The following is a 23,536-nucleotide window of genomic DNA, read 5'->3' as shown; positions in this document are numbered from 1 at the left end:
GTGAAGGCTTACGAATTCAGTAGGCTAGGCTTCAGGTGAAACGCATACAAGAGAATAAAAAGAAAAAGTGAGGTGTATAGTCAAACATATTTTGTATGAAGAACCTCAGTAATCATGGATCGTCCTTCACATGTAGATTGAAACATTGAATATTTTATTTCATGGAGAGGACACTCCACAAGCACCTGTGGTCAGTTATCAGATTTTTGTTGGATGTGATGCAGGCTGCTTCTGCTTTCATGTCTGCTCCCCCTCCTACCACTCCACTTGTTGCTCCCAAGTTGAAATTGCTGTCACCTATAGCTCTTGTCCTGCCCCACCTCATCCACTGGTAGCCTAGTCTGTTTTGCCTTAAATTTCTGCTACTATTAGTTAGGACTCAGTCACACATTTGCGACTCAAGGATGAGCATGTCGTAGTGGCTAGTTTTGGCGATCATTGCCATCATTCGCATGCCCGGGACTGCCAGAGAAAAAAATGTCAGCGACTCAGTCACACATTTGTGATTCAGGGATGCACAATGCATAACTGCTGAAATTTTGCTAATTATGATGTCATTACACTGTAATTACGACCAAATCACCATGAATCGTTACTGTGTTGCCAAGTTTGGCAACGTGCACCAAGCGATGGCAGATGTTTTAATGGATGGTGCATGTTGCAGTTGCAAGTTACGGTTTGCGCAATCTAATTACAGGCAGTCCCTGGTTAATGGTGATCAGGGTTTATGGCGCTTGTCTATCGACGAGAATCAGCAATTTTCAGTGCTGAAAATCACCGATTTCTGCTTGTCGGCGCCAATTATGGGGTATTGGCACCAATACATTCCTAACAGGGGCGCTGATGACCAAAAATCGGCACTAAAAGCGGCAATTTTCAGTTATCACACCCTCAGAACGGAACCCCCAACAAATGATGACACCATTGCAGTAGTGCCGATGCCATTGTGTCAGTGTTGTGTAGTACCCAATGACATGGTGACAAATGACAGTTGATGCGGTTGGACCATGTATGTTTGAAACAGTTGGACACATTCGCCATCACTTGGTGCATGGCGCCAAACTCGGCAACACGGTAACAATTCATGGCGATTGTTGGCAATTTGATTGTAATTACATTGTAATGACGTTGCTATTAGCAAAATTTTGGCAGTTACGACTTGTGCGTCCTTGAATCGCCAATGTGTGACTGAGGCATTATTCTACTTTATATGGCTTTAGGGTGTTCTGTAGAAGATAAACTGATGGATTCTACCCCCAGCCATACATCTTAATTATTGTCATTGCTGGAGTTCATCCATACCTGTAGAATTGCCAAGCTTTCAAGGGTTATTCTCTCCAGACCCTGCAGGTGACCGTTCTGTTTTCCCTTGAGATTTCACGGGTGGTTTTCTTTTTTTTTTTTTCTTCTTAATATCTCATCCTCCAAAATGTATCTTTTCCTTTAGTAAGAGCACAGACGAACTTACGTTAATGGAACCAAGTCGCAACAAAGATATTGGAAAAGATTCTGAGGCGTAGGCTCTGCTTTGGACCACATTCTTCAGGTGTCAGGCCTAGAAGTTCATGTCATCTTAGGGGAATATCCAAGTAATGCATCATATGACCACTGTGCTTTGAATCCTACCATGCCTATTGTAAGTTCCTTATTAGCAGATTGTGCTTGAAGTTTTGATCTTTTCATCAGCTGTTTTGTCCAGTGCAAAGAAGTTGGTGCCTGCCTTCACTGCACAGTTGTCCAGTGGCTGTTGCACTGGGTTGGCACCCAGTAGCTTTGGTGACTCTCTGAACTCTTCCTCCTGGTCCTTTGCAGTTTGGCATATCCTCAGAATATTCCTAGTGGAGGATTCTTGGGAGGAGCCCCTAAGGATCAGCATGTTCTTCTAGAGGATACATCCTTTGTGGAGGTGCTAGACGGGTTTGCTGCATCTTCAACATTGACTGCCCTTTGTAACCCTCCTGGAGACCTCAGTGGCTGAACTGTGGCCAGATGACTAGGATTCTTACATTAAAATATATAAGCTTCCTATTGTAAAATTAGGTACACTCTCCAGGGCACATTGTGAAGATTGAGGGGCCGTGGCACCACCAGTGGTTATGAACATCCAATTAGGGCTCCACTTGTCAGGGTTGTATAGGATCCAGCTGTTCCTTGGCCTGATGTAGCAAGGGCCGTTGCAGGAGGTTCTCCCAAGCGATTGTGGTTGTAGTCATCTCTTTCCAATTGTAGACTCTAGCTAACAGGTGTTTTAATCTGACTCCTTTCTGGACGGAAACTGTCAAGTCTGTGAGGAGAAACATTTAGAAGGGGAACTTTTCCTGCCACATTGGACCTTAGAGACGTGTATTTATACACTCTTACATCCAATGCCCAGGAAGTATCTCATCTTTGTGTGACAGAGGACGGTGTTTGAACCCTCTCGGTGGATCTATTATATAATAAACAGTATAATTTACCAACTCTATGGACAGGACTAATGGTTCCCAAGCCTCACCATGACAAGAGTGGGCCAGATGTGGAAGATGGTTATGCAGTGAAACTTGAAAAATCTGTATAAATAAATGGAAAGGCAAAATGCTTTCCATTTATTTATAAAGATTTTTCAAACTGTATAACCATCTTCCACATCTGGCCCACCCTTGTCATGGTGAGGCTTGGGAACCATTTGTCCTGTCATAGAGTTGGTAAATTATACTGATTATTATATAACAGATCCACCCTGAGGGTTCAAACACCTTCCTCTGTCACACAAAGATGAGATACTTCCTGGGCACTGGATGTATAGAATGTACAAATACATGTCTCCAAGGTCCAATATAGCATGAAAAGTTCCCCTTCTAAATGTTTCTCCTCACAGACCTGATGGTTACAATATCTTCATTCACACCATAATTTGTGAAAGGTCAGTAATGTCACCTTGGCCATTTGAGATGAAAATAAATTTACATATTGCCCAACCTAAATAAAAGATGCCCTATATAAAATTTCGCAGGAATTTAATGAGTGAGAGTATGGTGACTAAATTACCTTTAAAAAAGTATTCTAGGCCTAGTTTAGTGAAAGTAAAACCTTCCAAAAGAGGTTTTTTTTTGCTTAGTTCTGCTTTTTAAAATGAATTGTACTTTAAATTTAGATTATTTTTTTTTACATTAGTGTTATGAATTTATGTATTAAGACTTGCACTGTCAATTTATCAGTTTATCCTTGATTGAAATGTGAAATACTACCCTTCTATTTTCAGATCGTGTCTGCTGATAGTAGTGTAGTTTCAGATAATGTTTCACAATGCGGCGAAGGCGAAAGTGGTCGGCCGCCTCCTTATCAGTGAGTATTTTGTTACAGTGAATTGTAAAGGAACCTTGGGAAGAAAATGTTTGTGGAATCTTGATATAGTAATGACCACTTATCCTGATTAATCTTGATCTTGCTACACCAATGGAGAGTACGAACCTACTCCTGTACTAGAAGTCACTGTGCAACAGAATATAAAATATCAAATACAAATTTAAAACACTGAAAAATGTAATTTGAAAAATTATATTTGGGGGCAGTTAAGAAATGTGACACAGTGTAGTTGAATTGCTTATTAATAATTTTAGTAATAAAAGTTGATAACTAGACCCTTTGGGTTAAGGTCATGTTTGACTCAGAGATGGAATTTCACACTGACGGCAACATTAACAAGTGACATTTTTCTTTGACCACTTACTGTGAGTTACTGTTTATGGCATGATGCTCATTCTTGTAATTTTAAAGCATTGTTATAATTTAATATGGAATGTTTAAGAAAAGGGTATATATAAGTTAAAAGCAACAATAAATTATAGTAGCAATTATATGTTGTTTGTTATATATGCCAGCTATTGCACAATTAAATGTAAGAACAATTATGGAATTTTTTGTTACTGTACAGGCTGAAAATTATATAGTGATGTTTTCCTTCAGTTGCTAGGCAAAGTTCCTGTACATTGTATGTAGACCATAAACAACAAAATACCAATACTTTGTGATAGATACCAATGGTTCCAAATTTCCAATTGGTGTTAAATTTGTTGTGATGTCCTCCAATAAGGAAACTCAGCATTCATTACCCAAAAATTCCTCGTTTTCACATCAGTAATGTTTCAGTTTAGTCTGTTGTTGAAATAAAAAAAAATTAAAAAAATATTTGTAAATGTTAAGTTTTCTTAAATCCTTTATAATGAGCACCAAGCATATATTTTGAAATGAGGAAATTATGTAGTCTTATCAGCATTAGTGCATTATTATATAATATTCAATTGAATAAGTTTTATAACCGTGAAGGGTACAAATATTAAATGTCTTCAAACCTGTAGTAAGAAATAACTGATGTGGCATTGATTACTTATGAACATTTGTACTTCAGATCAAGTAATGCTTGCATTGTTAATTTTTGTAAATTTTATGCAGCCATGGGGACACAACAAGTCACTTGGAAGATTCAACTTGTACAGAAACAGAAAGCATCATGTCCACCAGAAGAGGTAAGTGTCTCTTATATGTTTATGAAAATTAGTATCTACATTCTCTTCTCTATATCATTGGCATTGGATGTCCTTATTACTTCTGTATGCTGAGGTATCACTTCTGACTTCTTGTTTACTGTTGAAAATTAAGTTTGCAAGAAGTTAAAATAGTTTGGATTATGCTGTTAGGCAGGTTATTTATGGCATACACTATATTTGCAGTGTATTTGTTGCCATGGCATTGATTGTTGATGTTTGAAAAGAGTATATGAATTGTAATGGCTTTAAGGATTTGGGACTGATGACCTGATTAGATTAGTGTTGAGTATATTGCTTAAACACACTGAGTGGTAGAAAAAGGATGAATTGTTGAACTAGGCTGTGTTTTTCGTTCTGTGGTATCTTGTATGGGAACTTTTGATGTCCTAAACACCATCCATCCATCCTTAAAAGATGTAGACATTGTTGTTTGCATATACAGCATAGTCTTTTTTGAAGGACATTGGGACTTTTCCATAACCCTCTCCTCTTACTATCAATAGTAACAACTGTAATATATGGGCTGGCTCATCAGGATGTCGGATTGCTATTGTTAAGGTTGCTTGGTGATAACGTGGTATTTTTCCGGCTGTTAATCGTCTTCAAAAATTGTTTCTTGCTAGTCTTCAGCAACTTCTGTTAGTAAGTAGAAGGTAGTGAAATATGAAATGAAGGAAAAGAAAGTAAGGTGTATTGTAGATTAAATTGCAATAAAATGTTATTTGGGATGAATCTTGCCTAATGTTAAAGATAGCTTATATCTCGGCGCTGAGAGGCGAGGAGATATAAGCTATCTTTAATAGTAGGTAAGTATCCAAACATTAAATTTTATTATGAAAATTTATATTTTTCTGCAACTGGAAAAAAAGGGGAAATACGACAAACACCCAGCCCTGGGTATGCATTCATTTTATGTATGATTTTTTTTTTTATGTGCAATTCACTGTGTATGACCAGTTGAGTATATTTTTTTATATATTATTTTTACACTAAGATTTACTGTAATGATATTCTTAGGGTTCCTAATTCTGGAAAACATTCATAGTAAGTTCTGCAGCCTCTCACGGTTCATGTGGGTGCTATACTGAAAGGGTTGAGCAGATTTTTTTTTGCTTCTATGTTATATCTTTCATAGGATTTCTCTGCATTAAAATCCATATTATGGGATCTTTATGATGCCAGATGTATGGCATTAACTCCCAGGAACATTTGTAGATGCCATTTTTATGTTGTGAAACTGTCAAAAGAAGATGGTCTAAAAAAATTGTTACAATTTACAATGCTTAAATGATATCAGCTGGTATGTGAAATTGAAATTAAGTGTATATATGATGTTTTATAGTTTGTGTTTTCCCAGCCTGTCTTTTTTTTAGACTATTTATCAGTTTTTATGTTGGTGCAAATTGTCCCACAAAGATTTTCATGTTATGAAAATTGGGATATCATCATCCCTACAGGATTTTCACAAACTGTATTTTGGTTCAGCTCACAAATTGAAATAAACAGATATATGTGTATGTATGGTCTAATGATGCCATTAATCTGAATAGGTTGTTAAAAACTCGGCTGTGCAAAAGTTGGATTGTACGATACTAATGGGGACCAGATAATCCCAATTTGAGTTTCAGTGCAGCACTAGCTTAAACAAACTGAGATGAACTTTCATCCAAAGGTTGAAGATATATTTTTATTTATAGTTTAATGATGTCATTAATATGAATAGGTTATTAAAATCTTGCCTATGCAAAAGTCAGATCAGAAGGGTTAAGAATGTTTATCAAGATCTCAAGGAATGAGATGGTTTGTACATGTGATGAGAAGACATGAGGTTAAGTTGATTAGGCAAGCAACAGATATGGAAGCAGCAGGACAAAAACTTGTAGAAAGGCATAGGAAATAAAAGAAAAGGGATGTTTGAAGACCTAGAACTCACAGGAGTCAGGCAGAAGCAGCACAAGATTTAGAGAATGGAGAGAACTCATTTCACATCTAACACCTTAAAGCTGGCAATAGAATTAGAACTGGAAGTTCTTTACTAAGACAGCAAATAAAACTGTAGGTAAGGTAAGGGATCAACAGGTATGGCAGACAACATACTCTACATTTGAGGATATAAAGACTATGATTAAGAGGTTAAACAATAGGAAGACAAAATTCATAAGATTATAAATAAGATGTTGGAGTATGGTATTGAAAGTGTGATATGGTATTGGAAGTGTGATTGAGTGGCTAACCAGAGTTTGCAAATTATGTATGGGTGACGGAAGATTCCAAAGGATAGGTAAGTGTTCCTTTGTATAAAATTGTGTTCCCTTTCTCTGTGTTGGGATGCCAGCAGCTCAGATCCCTTGCACCTAAGTTACCATGTAAATATAATAGTTGAGGACCTAAACATACAGACTTGTTACTTGGACCAAGGTGTCCCACCTCCAGACCTCACACATTTTTAAATCTGACTCAGACTGTACAAAAAATGGTTTGCTAACCACCAGGAACTTGAGGAATGCTACATTATTATGCTAGATGACTGGACCAAGCTGATTTTTATATCTGCAGACGGATAACGTTTGTGGGATTTTCCAGACACACAAAGTAGGCTTTGTTGAATTAATAGGTTTGTTTTGAAAAACTGTTATATCAGGAAAATTTATTTTTTCTGTTAATGTGATATCCTTGCGTTACATAACATTGATATTTTGGATTAATGTGCACTTGAAGAAGCAGTGTGTGTAAACCATTGGAGTTAGGAAAGACATTAGTTTCAAATCTGTGATATATAGATGTTTGAGTTTGTTAACATTGAATGAAAGAATGTGAGTGTTGTTTGCACTTCAGATATAGATTTGTATTTCAACTTGAGATTTCAGGTAGTTTATTGATCCTGTATGACCCTTAAAAGCATGACAGTTTGTATTTATTTCATAGTAAAGGCTTTCAAGTTACTGAAGCTTGTGGTACACTAGTTAGCTTCCTTATGTGCTGTATTAGGTTTTTTGTAAATAGATTTTATAATATACCCTTTCACCATTTTTGTAGGTTTTCTGTTTCTTTTTTCTTTTAGTAATGAAATAGATGGTCTTCATACTTTTTTGATGCTTGCATATTTTTTTTTTATTTTAGTTTACAGTATTTTTGTTAATTTTATTTTTAGAACGACATCACAGAAGTTCGCGCCATCATAAGTTTGATAAATACAATGACCGGCCATTTGCAGATCGTAAGTATCATAACGGATACCGGTGAAGACTCCATTTTTGTACTCCTTTATTCTGTGCACCTTCACCTTTTCAAATGGTCTGTAAACATCTGTCGCTCTGTTTCCGTATCATTTAAAAGCTTTGATTGATGCGGATCAATGTTTCTCTTATGGGAGTTGATGTACAATCATGGATGTATTGGTTTAGAGTTTTAAACATGTCTCATTCTCTTGGTGTCTATTCTTACATTGGCATACGTATACTGAAGTACACAATTTAGCTGGTTATAGTTTGACTTAATCATGCTAAATGAGTGAAATGCCTTTAAAACTTTCCATAGTTGATCATATTGAAGTTGATTCAAATATACTGGACAGCTGTCAAGTTTTGTGTGATTTTATTGTTTTTAGGGTAATTTTGTCATATTCTTTGTGGAATTGATCTGTGCAGTTTGTTTGAATTTTTCATGCTTTTGAATGTTGTTAATGAAAAAGCATAATTTTTATTGCATGTTTTTTTGTCTTATAACTGGTTGGAATGTGCATGTTCATTATGTACTTTTCATCTTCATTTTTTGTAGGTTTTTTAGTTTTTGACAGTTTTGATAAGCCTTTCTTAACAGCATCCCTCAACTATTATTTGATTGTCACTCAATTCTTCTCTGAGAATTTTCTTGGTGCTTAAGCACATTTTGCAAGAAACATTGCTATTATTCATTGCAAAGTGTCTTTAAAGCATGATGTCATCAGTATTCAGTTTCTGTAAGGAAGTATCTAGTATGCAGAATTAAAAGAGTACTGCTACCGGAGTGATAATTGGAATTTTGTATTATATTGGTACTAAATCATAAGATTGCATTATTGCAGTAGTGTCATGTATTCTTTTTTATGTTGTCGTAGTGTCAAATGTTCAACTTTTCGTTTGTTGCCATATTATGAGTCCTTTTATTGTTGTAGATTAGTAACTAGCCAACTGATTTTGAACTGGGTTCTGAAGGGTTACATTTCATTTATGTAGGCTGGATACCAGGGTATTACATGTCAAGATTTTCAGAAAGATGAACTTTTCAGAGGTGTTTTAACCTGTTAAGCGTCCCCCCCGGATGAGCTCGCCGCTAACGTACCGTCACGCTTTTTCTTGCAATTACCGGTCATATCACTGATGATAGTTTTTCAAAGTTAATATTGATTTTTATGCTTATAATTCATACTGTAGTTAAGAGTAGGAATTTTATTAAATGATAGGATAAAAAACTATTACTACTACTATTATTTTATTTCATAAGACTACAAAATACTGAATGAAAAGTGTTGTACATACATGCACTATTATTCTTTTGTATGCCAATCTCTAAAGCAGGGGGCTACACACAATCCATCTATGTACTCGTGATTGTGGAGACATATGTTCTACATTCTCATCTAGAAACTGATTTGCAAATCTGTTTGTTTTTCTTTCACGAGGTAATCAATGATTTCATCATCAAATTATTTCTCAAAAATTCTAATGGATTCTCTTTATCCTCAACTGAAAATTTCACGCTGGGATCAGCAACAAAAGTAAAAAGGGATATCTCTCTCTCTCTCTCTCTCTCTCTCTCTCTCTCTCTCTCTCTCTCTCTCTCTCTCTCTCTCTCTCTTTTTTTGTTTCTTCAATATCCTCATCATAGAGGATTCAGAACTAGAGCTCTCATCATCAAATATGTCTTCAGTATCAGACACCTCGCCTAGGATTTGATTTATCTCACCTGAAGACATTCATTGAGAGCGACGTCAAAGCCGTGTTGTCTCTGAAAACGCCCGAAGCGTACTGAAAAAAAAATAGTCATCTAGGCATCAAGCGACCAGCTGAAAAGAGTTGCCAGGGAGGAAATAAGTCATCAATTACATCTTACGTGTTCTGAGAGTGTTACCAAATGATGTTCCAACATTTTCCATACGAGTAAGCGTATTAACGGGCTGACAGCTTGAAAAGCAGAGTTAAAGTCTTGAACGTAATATCCCGTTGAAGGCGCTACCGAGTAGATCGCGCGTAAACGTGTTTACGTGGGTGACGCTTAACAGGTTAAGTATTTCATCTTTTGAGGTAAAAGTTTCTTCAGTGGAAAAGCTGATTAAATTTTTAACAAATATTTATTACAAAAATGAAAATAAAACTCCTCAGGTTTTATGCATTGAAGCCTTTGAGATTTTGTGGGGTCCTATAATTTGTCTGTGGGAATCACTCATTGATTGATTATGTACATAGCAATGTTTTTATTTTCTTGCTTACTGTGAATTTATTTTTCTTTGGATAAAGCTAGTTTTGCTGTCATTTTGAAGCTATATATCTGTACTTTATTCAAAATTGGAAAAGAACAAAAGTAAAAAAAGGAAATTAGGTATAACAAAAATTTCAAAGGATGGCAATAGGATGATGCCATGGTAATCACGAAGGGCTATAGTCTTTCAGGAACTTTAAACCTTGCAAAGCTTAGGAAATCGGAAAGAAATTGTATTGAGGCTTTTAGTATGGCATCCTAGTTTTGTCTTGTCTGGGTAATAATCTGTAGGGAACACCATGAATCCATTTAAAGTATAATGTTCAAAATTTTATTGCCTAGTTATATAACCAAGAAATGTGGCAATATGTTTTCTTTAGGTAGAGTACTGTACAGGGTTTGCATCTTGTGACCCAAGTAAAACGATGTCTCCCTCATTTCTAAGATAGAACATTTGAGGATCTAAGACTGAGACATAGTATGAGTGAATTAAAATTACAATTGAAGGTTACTTTTATATTGTCAGTCTTTGAATTTGCTTAATTTTCAACTTTTAACAGCAATGTGCCTGTGGGATAATTGATAAGTACTGTAAGATGATTTTATAATAAAAGCCTGATAATCATGTGATGCTTGAATTTCTATTAAGAGGGAGGATGAGAGAAAGAGCCACTGCAGAACAATATCACCTAGATGGCTTTTGATTATGGTTATCCAGAGATCCTGGGAAGTAAGCAATAGTTTTCACTAGGAAGGGGAATAGTATCCATAAGTCCTAGTACTTACCTCAGTTGGGTTTGATTCAGGAGAGGGAAGGGTAATATGAAAGTGACATAGCCCTTTGATAATACCTTGAACAATCTGACCCACTGGGGCTCAAGGTGTAAGCATCTAAGTATTTGTGAAATTATGTCTGACGTAGACCTGCAAGAAGTTTGTGTTGCATCTTCACTCACCTACTCTGAGGATGGTTGTCAGTTTCATGTTGTGCATAAGTAGAAATTTACCAGACCTTGTGAGACTTGATTTTGAATTGAGCCCTCCCTGAATACTCTTGAATGGGTCTTGGAGATGGTGAGCCAGGAAGCAGTATTCCTCGAGACTGAGTTCATGTTCACTCTTGTGTTTAGAAACAACCTTGAAGAGAAGGGACAAAATCTCTTTGTCCTCTGAAGATGAAACCTAATATCTTTCACTGGGCATAATAAGGAGTCATTCTCCAGTGCCAGAGGCAGCATCAAAATAGCAAATGGGAGTTTGATGTGTCTTCAGTCTGTGTGTTGGGTCATTGTTACAAAGTCTTGAGCAAAGGGGAGGCTTATGGAAGACCAGTTCCCAATATATATGTAAGGGGGAGGTCATAAGGAAGCCAGGTCAACCACCTCAACACTAGCACTAAGTCTCAGCTGGTGATCTTGTGGTTAATTGTAGAATGGATGGGCTGAAGTGTCCGAGTAGGTGCGAGAGGTTCCTGCTGAAGCAACCCAACTCTGTGCCTCAACTCTGGAGGACTGAGAGAGCTAACCTTCACCCTTTTATGACCTAAACAACTTCACTTGAGATCTGAAGAAGATGAATAAATCTCCTGTTTAGAATGTACAGGCTTTGACTGCCAAAGGATTCTGTTTGCTACAGTAAGCTGCAAACCTCGCCTATTTTCCAAAGTGGAGGTTTTTTATTGATCTCCTGCAGGGGTTAGTGGTATTTCCAGTTGTGGAACTTGTGGAGAATTAGGCCAAGGAAGGGAAATATTTAGATGTCCAGGCTGCCCCACCTTTTGAGCATTGGATCTATAACCTGCTGGATGAGTTGTGGGGAGCAAAACAAGGAGGAACATGTGGTTGAGAGATGTCACTAGTGGGGCCATGAAGGTTCTTCAGATATTTCCATTAAGAGACCACTTTGTTGGAAGGATCTGGTGTTTCTTGCTCGGGGAGTTGGCAACGATGTTCTGAGACTTTAGGACGAACCTTGGGTTGATTTTGATGTTGTGGCTTACTGCCCAAGAGATGGTGTTAGTAGCTAGGAGGCATAAATCTGTCAAGTGACTGCTCCCTTGGTTCTTTAGGCAGGGAAGAGTGGTCATGTCTTAGTGATCACTCCAATGTTTTTCTTTCTAGGATGTCATGAATGTTCAGAGGTGGTGGAAAATGACCAAGAGTTTCAGAGAATTAACTAGGATCCTCTCTTGGAGACCAGAATAAGATGGGGAGATCAAAAGTGTCATATCTCCTTGGAAGTATAACTTTATGCCCTGAAGATGGGAAGCTGCCCTCTTGCCATCTTCACATTGGTCATGCTTGTTTAACATGCGAGTTTTTGTTGACGGCACGCCTTGCCCATACTGTGAGGATTGCTTAGTCCCCTTGACTGTAAAGCATTTGCTGGTCGAATGTCCCAGTCTTGGAGATTTAAGAGTTCGATACTTCTCTGAAGCTTGGGGTGGGGATGGCGGGTACATCCTTGCCAAGATCCTTGGAGAGCATGTGATGTATGATGCTAGGGGTATTTTTGAATATATTTTAGAAGCTGGAGTTTTACACAAGATATAATGTTATCTCCTACAAATTTTAATTATATCTATTATAAGTATACTATACTATGTAGTCTTAATTGACATCAATGTCAATGACCATAGAAGTCACGATGCCTGATAACTTGAAATCATTCATTCATTCATTCAGGATTTATTGATTAATTGCTACTGTTTGGGCATATTTTCTCTCTTATGCAATTTATATTGAAGTCAGTGGCATTATTTTAGAGAGTATCTTTTTATTTAGACTTTGAATCAGTCTTTACTTTTTCTCTTCAGGTAAGCTGCTCAGGAATATAGATAGATTATTCACGTTTGCTTCCATTTAATACAAATAGTTTACCATTTCCTCACCTTTTGGCAGCATCTTTAGGCCTAAATTACAAATTAATATGAACAGGTTTTATCACAACATGCAGATTTAACAGATAATCTTAATTCTATTGGTTGGCAGTTCTCTCGCTTGTAGTCTGTGTGGCAGCAGGGGCATTGCATGTGCCCTTGTTTGCATTGTAAAAAACAAAGTTGTTGATGGAACAAGGAAGAAAATGAGGCTAGTGGAGTATAATTTTTACTTGAATGTAGGATGTGTGTGGGTGTATCAGTTTGTGACAGGAAGAACATCAAAGGAGGTAAAGGTATCACAACCTTTTGGTCCGTTAATAATAATTTGGGGAAACAGTTGCATTGTCGCTTTTTAAATATCAGTGCATTATCCCCTACTCTGCTCTTTTTGCTCTTTGAATAATCACAGGCTCTCAATTCCTACCTAGAGGTCAAGCAAAGAGGAAAAGTGGGAATTTTAAGGTAGAAAAGATATTCTGGTGCATCTTGGCCCTGGCAATCTGGTGTCGTGTGATATTAGGTTGTACTTGTGAGTGAGTGAGTTGGGTACTGAAGGTTATTCAGCCGTTTTCATCTTGTTGTCAGAATTAAAGTAGGAAATTAACTTGCAATTACAGATATGAGAGCATTTTCTCAACTGAGAAATAAGGGGCTATCAAACTATCTGCTTTTATCTTGTAAATAGTGTTGATAATGAAAATTAGGAAGAAGTAATTTCTAAGAAGTATTGTAGTAGTTTAGGACTGTATTTGTAAATGATATCTGTAGAAACTTTAAAGTGAATATAAAATGTTTTCTTTATTTTATATTACCTGACATAAGGACGGATTAGAACTTCGAATTCTCATGACTGCTGAAAATTGCCAAGTATGCATATGAGTCTGCCAAATAATGGTACCTGTACAGTGTACAGTATAAGGGTTGAGCAAACTTTATGATATGCAAAACAATGGGTTTATGTTTCCCACTTCATGAATAGCATTATTTAGTGCGTATTGCTTTCAGTTATAATTATTAGGTAATATGGGTTGGTGATTTATGAGGATGATTTTTCAAGAGTATTATAGGTATAATTGAAATTGGTTTAAACTTTTCAGAGTTTTTATTTTCATTTTTCCTTTCATTTTGTGAAATTACAATTCAGGGTAACCTGTTTTATGTGAGAATGGTTGTAAGTGTACTCATGCAGTGATGTTTCAAAATCTGGCTCTCTTAATATTGTGTTGGTATTTATTACCAATATTGTTTTTCTATTAGTTCACAATTTGTGTGCTTAAGGGATGTTGTGCTGTTACTATATATTTTATGTTATCACTTGTTTTCTGTCAGTGTACTCGATATAATATTGAAGATGTTTTTTCATATTTTTTTCTATATTTTGGTCCATTTAATTTAAATTTGTATACAAACAGTATGAGTCAACACCAAGGGATGGACCAGGGAATACTGTTACAGCTAATTGGCATTTTCCCTTTTCATTATTTTTAAACGTTATATGATCCTTGTAATAGCATTGCTGTTTTAAAACCCAATGGCCTCTCTCTTATTCAGCAATGCGAATCAATGGACATGGGAGTCGTGTGCCCAGGCACCACGGGTATGAATCATCCTCTATGATCAGTTCGGACTTGGAATCTACAAGTTTCTTCGATTCAGATGATGATGCTTCCAGTCGAATAACAGGAACCACTACAGGTAAGTAGGTTAAAGGCTCCTTTTTAATAATTTCATTTTGTAGATTCCTTGGGGGCTGTTTTTGTATTGTTGGTGGTTCACTAAAAAAAACTTTTGACATACAGAGCAATGTTAATATTTTGCAGTTTTTTTTTCATATGATGGCTTTGTTTGGTACTCGTGTTGGGATGTTTGAGGATTGTTTCTCAGGCAAAATAAATTTTTTTCCAAGAGATATTTTGTTTTTAATCTAGCGCTATATTTTGTCTTAAACTCATTTTATCATTTAGGTTGTTTCTTTCCAAGTTGTAATGATAAAGTTGATAATAGCTCATGTACTTTTAAGTTTAGCTTTGACAAATCATCATATTAGATTTATAATGATATTTTGAATATGGTGGCTGTAATAGGGATGGATGTTCATGAAGGTTTGTATCTATGAGACTCATCTTGATTCCATGCCATCATGAATTAGCTGGATGTAGGGCTTCCACCTTCCGTATACAGTATTTAGTATTGCTATTTCTTTAATGCAAACTCTCACTCTTTAATAGTTGATAAATAAGTTAATTTATATCTTAATTCAGGATAGATGGTGATTACTAGGAAAACTTATCAAAGGATATAATTAAAAAAGATCTTATGGCAGTATTTAGAATTTGGGGAAATTATTTTTTAATTTTCAAAGCTATTCACTGCGATTGAGAGTGGTTAAGAGATATTTAGTAAACCTTAACACTGGAATTCTGTGAAAAAGCAAGAACTTATATGGACTTGAGATCATATAGAAAAGCGAGCAATACAATATTATAGGCTAAACCTTTTATTGAAAGAGAAATAAAGGTGACAAAGTAAAAAAAATTCTATGAATAAATGAGATTATGAATTAGGATCAGGTAGTGGTTTAGGACCTTGTACAGTTTTAGTGGTGTAGAATCTTGAACACTAATGGTGATTTTGTCAATAAACTGTTAAAAATATTCTGTGAAGCAGTGACTATTCAATTTATTTTCTGTTTGCCCTTTTTGACGATCCTAAAGAAATATTTTAGTAAAGGAAACAAATTGTAAAATTTATACTAATAAAATTAATCTTCAAAAGTAATTCATGTATTCATGCTTTTATCTTTGTTTTGGGGACAGTCTGTAATATCAGCAATGATCCATGTTCCAGCCTTTTGTATGTCTTTGTCAGAATTGCCAAAAAGAATGATGTTTGGGGCTCACTTTGTTAGGAATTTATTTTGTAGTTTTGATAATACTGAAATTAATAAGGTCAGTTTTTAATGCATATATCTTTTGCCCTATTGGTCTTGAAGGCAGTAGCAGCGTATCGCGACTCCACGCTCGTCATCGGCGGAAAAAACAGCGGAGACATCGTCTACAACCAGCCATGTCTCGTACTTCCTCCATATCATCAATAACAGATTCCACTATGTCCCTCAATATTATTACCGTTACCTTAAACATGGACACCGTTAATTTTTTAGGAATTTCTATTGTTGGGCAATCAAGTAAAGGGGGTGATGGTGGAATTTACGTTGGGTCAATAATGAAGGGGTAAGTCAATTTATTTCTGTGATAACATTTCCTTTGTATGGTGCATTTTGTGAGAGTGCAGTTGTTGGCTTTTGTGAGAAAGAGTAGTCGAGTATACTAAACTCCCCGTACTTAATAATAATAATAATTATAATAATAATAATTATTATTATTATTATTATTATTATTATTATTATTATTATTATTATTATTATTATTATATTATTGTTATTGTTAGTATTATTGTTATTATTATTATATACTGAAATTCTTTATTCCCAAATAGGAATTTTAGCAAATATGTGTGTATGTGTGTGAGACTGTGTATTCCTGTATGTGCATTTTGTTTCAGTATTTTTACACACAAGTCTACTGACCTTCTCCTTGGTCCTGTGTTACCCTTATCTTAAACTGTTGACCAAGTTTGTCATCCTTGGTTGAACTGAAATGAGCCATGAATTTTTACATATTTATTTGCTTGTTTATCAGTTGAATTTCAGAATTTAATTGCTGTTGATAAAATTTTCATTGATTATTGGTGCTTTTATGGTGTAGGTGTATGTGTGTCTTCTTTAACAGGGAAAGATTGATTATTTTGATATGAAATGTACCATTACTGTTCAGTAATTAAGTACACTTTTTTTTCTTTCGCTATTTTTGTTGGCAGTATATACTGGGTGACTTGTATTTTATAACTCGGCTTAGATTTAGGTTTTAAAAGCTTGAAAGGTTCCTGTAATTATTAGCTGATCTCCATGTTTTTGTCTACTGCCATTTTAATATGGAGTTTAAAGGTCCTGAAGTTGGGATGTTTTCAGGTTTGGCATAACCTAGTTCTGTACCGAAAGATGGAACTTATTCCGTTATGACTTACTTATAGAGTATTACAAATTTAAATACCTTTAAAGCTAATAAACTTAGTCAGGCCCACGTTAAATCTTGCATGACAGGTGTGTGGAAGGACTTGCACATGATCTTGTACTAGCAGCAGTCAGAATTGCCTTCATGGTTTTAGGTGTTTCTTTAGTCTTGTGGTTAAGTATGTGAAATATCTAATAAATATAGTAAATGGAAATTTCAGTATGGGTGTATGAAATTGGTATCATATGCAGTATTTTATTTTTCACTCATTACTTTTTTTTTTTACAATAATTCATTGTATTGTTAACATTTTGGGCTGGTAACTTCATTCAATTTAGTTCTTTGTACTTTGATTCTGTTTGATGGAAATGTAAGAGGACCACTTGATTCTATCAACAGTAAGCTTTCAGGTTAATTTTAAACTGCTGTTGGAGAGGTCAGGTCATTCATAATGCCAAGAGTGCTTTTAGAAAATAAGTTCTTTTGTAAAGTTTGTTTCTTTAGCTGTGTTAGTAGTGCTGTATCATGTTGGAATATTGCTCTCATGTTTGGATTGCTTCATCTTATGGTTCTGTTCTTGATAAGCTTGAATTAAATGTAATTCTCTCTCTCTCTCTCTCTCTCTCTCTCTCTCTCTCTCTCTCTCTCTCTCTCTCTCTGTACACCCTCTCTCTCTCTCTCTCAGTGGTAGCACGCTGTTGGCCAAGCGTTCGACTCTCCGAGCGGCCAGTGAAGAATTAGTGGAATTTATTTCTGGTGATAGAAGTTCATTTCTCGTCATAATGTGGTTTGGATTCCACAATAGGCTGTTGGTCCCGTTGCTAGGTAACCAGTTGGTTCTTAGCCATGTGAAATAAATCTAATCTTTCGGGCCAGCCCTAGGAGAGCTGTTAACCAGCTCAGTGGTCTGGTTAAACTTAAGATATACTTAAGGTACACCCCCTGTGAGGTGTTAGTATGAATAAGTATTGTAGTAGTGCAATATAATACTGTATTAGGTTTACAGAACTAGGTATCTTAAATGTTTAATGTATTCACTAAACATCACTTCATATGGCTGTTGAATGTTTAGTGTTAAAAATATTTTAAGTGCTCCATTTTTCTTATTGGCCATTAACATTTCAGAGGGGCAGTAGCGTTAGATGGTCGAATAGAGCCAGGCGATATGATTCTACAAGTGAATGACATAAATTTTGAAAATATGTCCAATGACGAAGCGGTGCGCGTATTACGAGAGGTAGTTCAAAAGCCTGGGTAAGTCTCCATTTTTAGTCTTCATACAGAATTTGATTCATTTGATTTTGCTTTGTTATCTTTTGTAGTCTTTCAAGTGTTTTATAAGACTATAACTGTTCATTTTGTTAAGAGAAGTGAAATATTATTTTGTGAAGATAAGTATCATTTTTAATTTGTGGAGATAAAAATGAAAAAGTAATTTTTTTTTAAGATAAAAGCCTTTTGTTTTGTAAAGGTAAGTCAAAATTCTTCTAATTAGATGAAGAGAAGTGATTTTGATATAAATGTTCCTGAAGTATATATTGTTAATGACCTCTAGATTTTATGAAATGTGTCATTATTGAACATGAATGGGAAATTCAAATTATTTTACATGTGTGTATTGTCAGGTTATTGTGATATTTCTTAAAAGTGTACATTCATAGGTGTTCACAGAATTTGCCATCTGAAGTATAAGCTTGATTCGGGGCATTGTACTAGAAATATAGAATAACTAGTTAACCATGATTAACCATAGTTACATCAGTTAATTACAAATGCTTAGATATGTCGTTAGCTTGTGTGAAGTTGAAATTGTATTTGTATGAGATTGAGAGCTTCATCTACTATTTCCATGATTGTTGAGCATGAGTGTTTTCATTAAAAGGTTTGGATTGCTCTTTGTTCAGATGAAAAGTGTTTAACACTTTTGATTGGTGTGGAAGGTTCATGTTATTTGGTATAAATGGTATGTAGATGTATTGTTGTTGTGTGAGAAGTTCATGTCTTTGGGTAAGTCTTTCAAGAATGCCAGGCTGGTGTGAAAAGTAGATATGTCAAGTTTGTTTACTTTTTGATTCAGTGTGATAGTTGTGTATGTGACTATAGTGAAGTTGATAAGTTAGCATTCTTTTGTATAACAAGGATTCATTTTGGAGACCCTTTGTATTTTGTGTGTGTGTACATATGTTGCAGAAATACATTAGGGGTGTATTTAAATGTTTATATCTGAATGGTTTGTCATGGTAGTAAAAGTAAGACAGGAAAACTGTAGAAATGTATACTGTATACTTTAAGTTCACAGTTTTTTTTTTTCTTTTACATTTTTTTATTGACCTAATTCACTTTAGAAAATTGTTTAGCCCTGAGAAAAATTCACAGTCTTTCAAGGTTAGGGATGTAAATACTCTGATAGAATATCATGGCCCAGTAGTTTCCCGTCTTAAGTTTTGAAAAACGACAGTGCTGAAACAGTTGTTGACTTTGTGAAATAACATAACTTGTGTATCATATTCTTATTTACAGAAGTTCATGTAATAGAGCAAAGTTGTTTGTTGTTTGTTTCCTTTAATGCTAGTACAATAGTGCTCTTCCATATTCTTGTGGTTTTGGTGATTAAAACTTACCCTAATGTTACATTCATATTCCCAAAGTGCTTGATTTTCTACTTTGTGAAAAGTACTCTGTTTTCATGTGTGGCAAAGAATATCATTAACTTTTTAGTATCTGTACACTGAAGAAAAGAATACAGTATAATGAAAATGTCTTTTATCCCAAATTTTCATGCAAGAAAAATATACTTGTATTAATAATTGCTGTGGGATGAATTTGCAGATTCTTATAAAGTGTGAATTTAGTGAAAATGAAATAGCAGTGCAATAAATTCCTTATTCAGTAGTTTATGCTTTGGAATTAATTTGATTGAAAAATTTCTTTTGTGAAATTGCAATTGATTACCTGAAAGTAAAAAAAAGTAGAGAACCTTGGTAGAGTGCCTTACTTTTTTATTATGTGTAAATCTAAGTCATGTATACCTGTGTTAATCTGTTTGCTTCCCATTACTGCAGCCCTATAAAGCTGGTTGTGGCGAAGTGTTGGGACCCCAACCCCAAAGGTTACTTCACCATACCTCGCACTGAGCCAGTTCGGCCGATTGACCCCGGTGCGTGGGTAGCACACACTCAAGCATGCCGAGGAATACCAGGTTGAGTGTAGCTCAAGTTTTATTGTATCTTCAGGGATACTTAACTAGACTACAACTGGTATTGCACTAGTATGTAGAGAATGCAGGGCACTAAGAGCTATTTTTACTTGAAATTCAGCAAGGATGTGGGTTGTGGAGGCATTTGAAGAGGGGTCAGTTTGTAAGCCTGGTGGGAGAGTTTGACGTTTTTAGTTAGGCAAAGCTTTTCAAGGTCACCATTAAGATATAGCTTGGGTATGATAGGCCTTCACATACTGCAGTTCTTGCTGGGAATTTTTATTAATTGTTAGATTGTTATTTGTAGGGTAAAGAAGAATGGAGATTCTTTTGTATTGTTAACACCCATATGTTAGGTTACCAAAATAGGTTAAAGAATTGTTGAAAATTGCAGTCAAATTTCAGTGCTTCCATGTTGAACTACAAATCTAATGTGATGTACCCTACACATAACTGTCTTCTATTTTAACTAGCACAAATTAAATGCAGCTTATTAATCAAATCTCATTTAAATCATAGAACTGGGCTTATCACCAGACTTAAAACAGCATCTTACTTATATAACTCTTAAATTTCTCATTTTTATGCCTTCAGAACACAGTGTTGGCACAATTGATTTTTGATTATTGCAGAAATTGCAAGTAAATTAGTATAGGATCCAGTTTAAATTCTTATTGTTTTTGAAGGACATTGTAGCCTAGTGTTAATTTTTCAGTTACATTGATGGTCTTGAATTGTATGTTTAGAATGACTTTGACTTCTGATGTTCTTTTCTTAATGGTAATAGCAGATTTGATGTTTTTTGTGATAGTACTTATGTTGTATTTAGATTGGTTTATTGATAATGAAAGTTAATAAGATATTTTCATATGGGTTATCAAAAAAGCTAGAAGTAATGGTCTTGTGTATAACTGAGATAATTGCACATCTTGAAGTTATTAAAGCTTTTTCATGCAGTAGAACCAGTGACTGAGCAAATTCTTTTCTTTGCAGTGATGAAGTAAGTGAAACTGTGGTAGTTTCAAGAGTGATATCCGTTGATAGGAAGTTTGTGAATTTGTTCTAGTATAGTGAGACCGTTTCAGATTTGCTGATGCTTACTCTGTGAATGAATTTCAGCTTATAAGAAGCTCTGCACTGATTGCTTAAAAGCTCCCACTTAGCTTTTATTTGAATAATTTCATTTTCACACCTAATTTTTTTTTTGCTTTCTCCTACAGTGAGACATTGCAGTTGCCATATATCATTTTTAGAACTGTTTTTCATAATTAAAGTTTACACAATTCAGTTTTGTTAAGTGTTCAGTCAGTTTTTTATTTATTACAAGGCAAGCAAGCTTCCAGCAGTTACTGCCTCTGTTCAATGATATTGAGATGAGAGAGAGATGCTGTCACTTTTGGCATATATGCTCATCAATGCTTCTAAGACAAAGAATGCTATCACAAATTATAGGCACTAATTTCTTGGAACAATGTTTTATTCAAGAATATGTAAGGTAGAAATGGTCCAGTCATTGGTGAGAATACTTGGAAGAAATAAGTTTTTGTAATTTTTTTTTATTGTATATTGGCAAATAATAAGTGGCAGTTATTAAATTTTGATTGAATGATATTTGTAAAAGTCACAGTGTTTGGTATAGATTCCAGTATGAATCCATGCCTGTAAAAGATCCTGAATGGTTGATGATTTTTTTTAGTTTTCTAAATCTGTTAGCAAAGGATGTTAAACAAAATGTCAGCCCCACTGGCTTGTCAGTAACCCAAAGGGAGCTGCTTACAGTGTGCTGTAAACAGCATTATCAAGGGAACTGAAGGTTCTTTATAGCGTTCCCTCAGGCCTCAGCTATATTACATTCTGTATGTATTTTTCCTGTCCAGCATCCTGTGACTTTGTTATCTTGAATTTTTACTTCCCAGTGAAGAACATAATTTTGCTTGTCAGTACAAGAGCTTAGAAATGTCATTAAATAGCTGTGGATGCTGCTGTTCAGAAGTGGGCTTGAATGCACTACTTATGTAACAGTCTTGAAAGATATTCAGGATTGCAAAGATTGTATGAAGTTGATTTTCTGTCCTACATGCAAAGGAACAAATTATAAAAGGTAAGAGGCAGTGGCTCACCTAGGAGGATGCTTATTTGTGTTACATGCCATCAAACTGGATTGTGAGACTGGTATTAAGGAGTTGTAGAAGATTAATAGCAGGGGCCTGGAGAGAGATGGAAACAAATCTCTGGCCCAGTGATGCTTGAATATACTCCTCTATTCAGTTTAGACAATGTACATAAAATTGTAGTAGATAATGAAAAGATTAGAAAATGCTGTGAGTCTTGGCTGAGCTTTGGAAGATCTTATCACAAATAGGGAGACAGCTGTGTCGTTCCGAAGTTGGGAGATGGTTTGGGAACATAATGAGGAGTGAGTAGCAATTACTTAAGAGAGTTGGTAAAATTGAGAGCATCAGGAAAACTGCTGGGAAGACCAAGAAATCATGAAATAATATAGTGAGGGCTTTGACCAAATATAAATTCAGACAGGATAGACTAATGTGGAGAGAATGCATCAGTAAAAAGAAAACCTTGGGTAAGATTTTTTGCTGATGAACAGTGACGATACATTTATAATATAAAGGGTTGACAGTCCTGAAGCATACTATTTGTGAAGAGTGTTGTTGCTGACAAATGCTACATACCTGGGCCTTCAGACTGTTGGTATGTTATTTTTGGTCTTGTATGCATATTTTTATGGGAAGCTGATGTTTTGAGACTTGTGAGAAGAAGACGTATTTATTTATTAAAGGAGTTTAATGAAACCGCACCTCAAGATACTCATATGGCTTGCATAAAGGATTGTTCTCAAATGAAAACTGACAATTGGAGCAAAGCTGGAGTGTTTGGATATTTTTGTGGGAAGAGAGCAAAGAATTGTATGGAAAGTAATAGGCAGAAAGAAATGTACCTATGGCGTGAAGGGTTACTGCAAAGAATCTTTAATTTATTGTGCAGAGTTTGTAACGTGATGCTCCATTGGGGTATTATGTACAAAACTGTGTAAGGCACACTGGAAGCATTACAAAATTTTTTTTTAATCATGCTGTTTATATGCTGTGATACAGAGATACAGCTATGAAGAATATAAAGTTTTTATTGAAATTATTGTAGCATTATGGGTAAATGTTGTTAGCTTGAATCTTGTAAATACTTTTGCTTAATATTTTTTTCATGCTTTTATCAAAAGGATTTTATTATTTTGGCCTTGATATATGGAAAACTTAAATTTTGGCATTACTTGAAGATGGCATCAAGTCAATTGTATGATGTAAGAAGGCCCATTCATTCTTCACCTACCATAATCCTAACTTTAATGGGGTCAGCTGCCAGAGCATTTTTCTGCTTAGATTTATTC

At 35.3% G+C, this 23,536-nt stretch overlaps 1 protein-coding gene across 15 annotated transcripts in view; it reads left to right on the top strand.

The window, feature by feature from the left end:
* LOC136847367 (segment polarity protein dishevelled homolog DVL-3-like) overlaps positions 1–23,536 on the top strand; it is a 106,013-nt gene that overhangs the window by 56,209 nt on the left and 26,268 nt on the right. For 7 of the 15 annotated variants that reach the window (XM_067118989.1, XM_067118991.1, XM_067118990.1 and 4 more), the window contains 6 exons: positions 3,242–3,324; positions 4,432–4,505; positions 14,416–14,559; positions 15,857–16,097; positions 18,063–18,191; positions 20,000–20,136. In XM_067118989.1, coding sequence (XP_066975090.1) covers positions 4,490–4,505; positions 14,416–14,559; positions 15,857–16,097; positions 18,063–18,191; positions 20,000–20,136 — 667 coding nt within the window. In that variant the 5' untranslated portion in view covers positions 3,242–3,324; positions 4,432–4,489. Of the gene's footprint in view, positions 1–3,241; positions 3,325–4,431; positions 4,506–7,677; positions 7,744–14,415; positions 14,560–15,856; positions 16,098–18,062; positions 18,192–19,999; positions 20,137–23,536 lie in introns of all 15 variants that reach the window. The other 8 variants (XM_067118988.1, XM_067118986.1, XM_067118979.1 and 5 more) reach the window with 3 other exon arrangements.

This window comes from Macrobrachium rosenbergii, chromosome 16, assembly GCF_040412425.1.
Source record: "Macrobrachium rosenbergii isolate ZJJX-2024 chromosome 16, ASM4041242v1, whole genome shotgun sequence".
Taxonomy (NCBI): Eukaryota; Metazoa; Arthropoda; class Malacostraca; order Decapoda; family Palaemonidae; genus Macrobrachium; species Macrobrachium rosenbergii.
The sequence above is the reverse complement of the archived record's forward strand: the minus strand, read 5'-3'. Positions and strand labels throughout refer to the sequence as shown.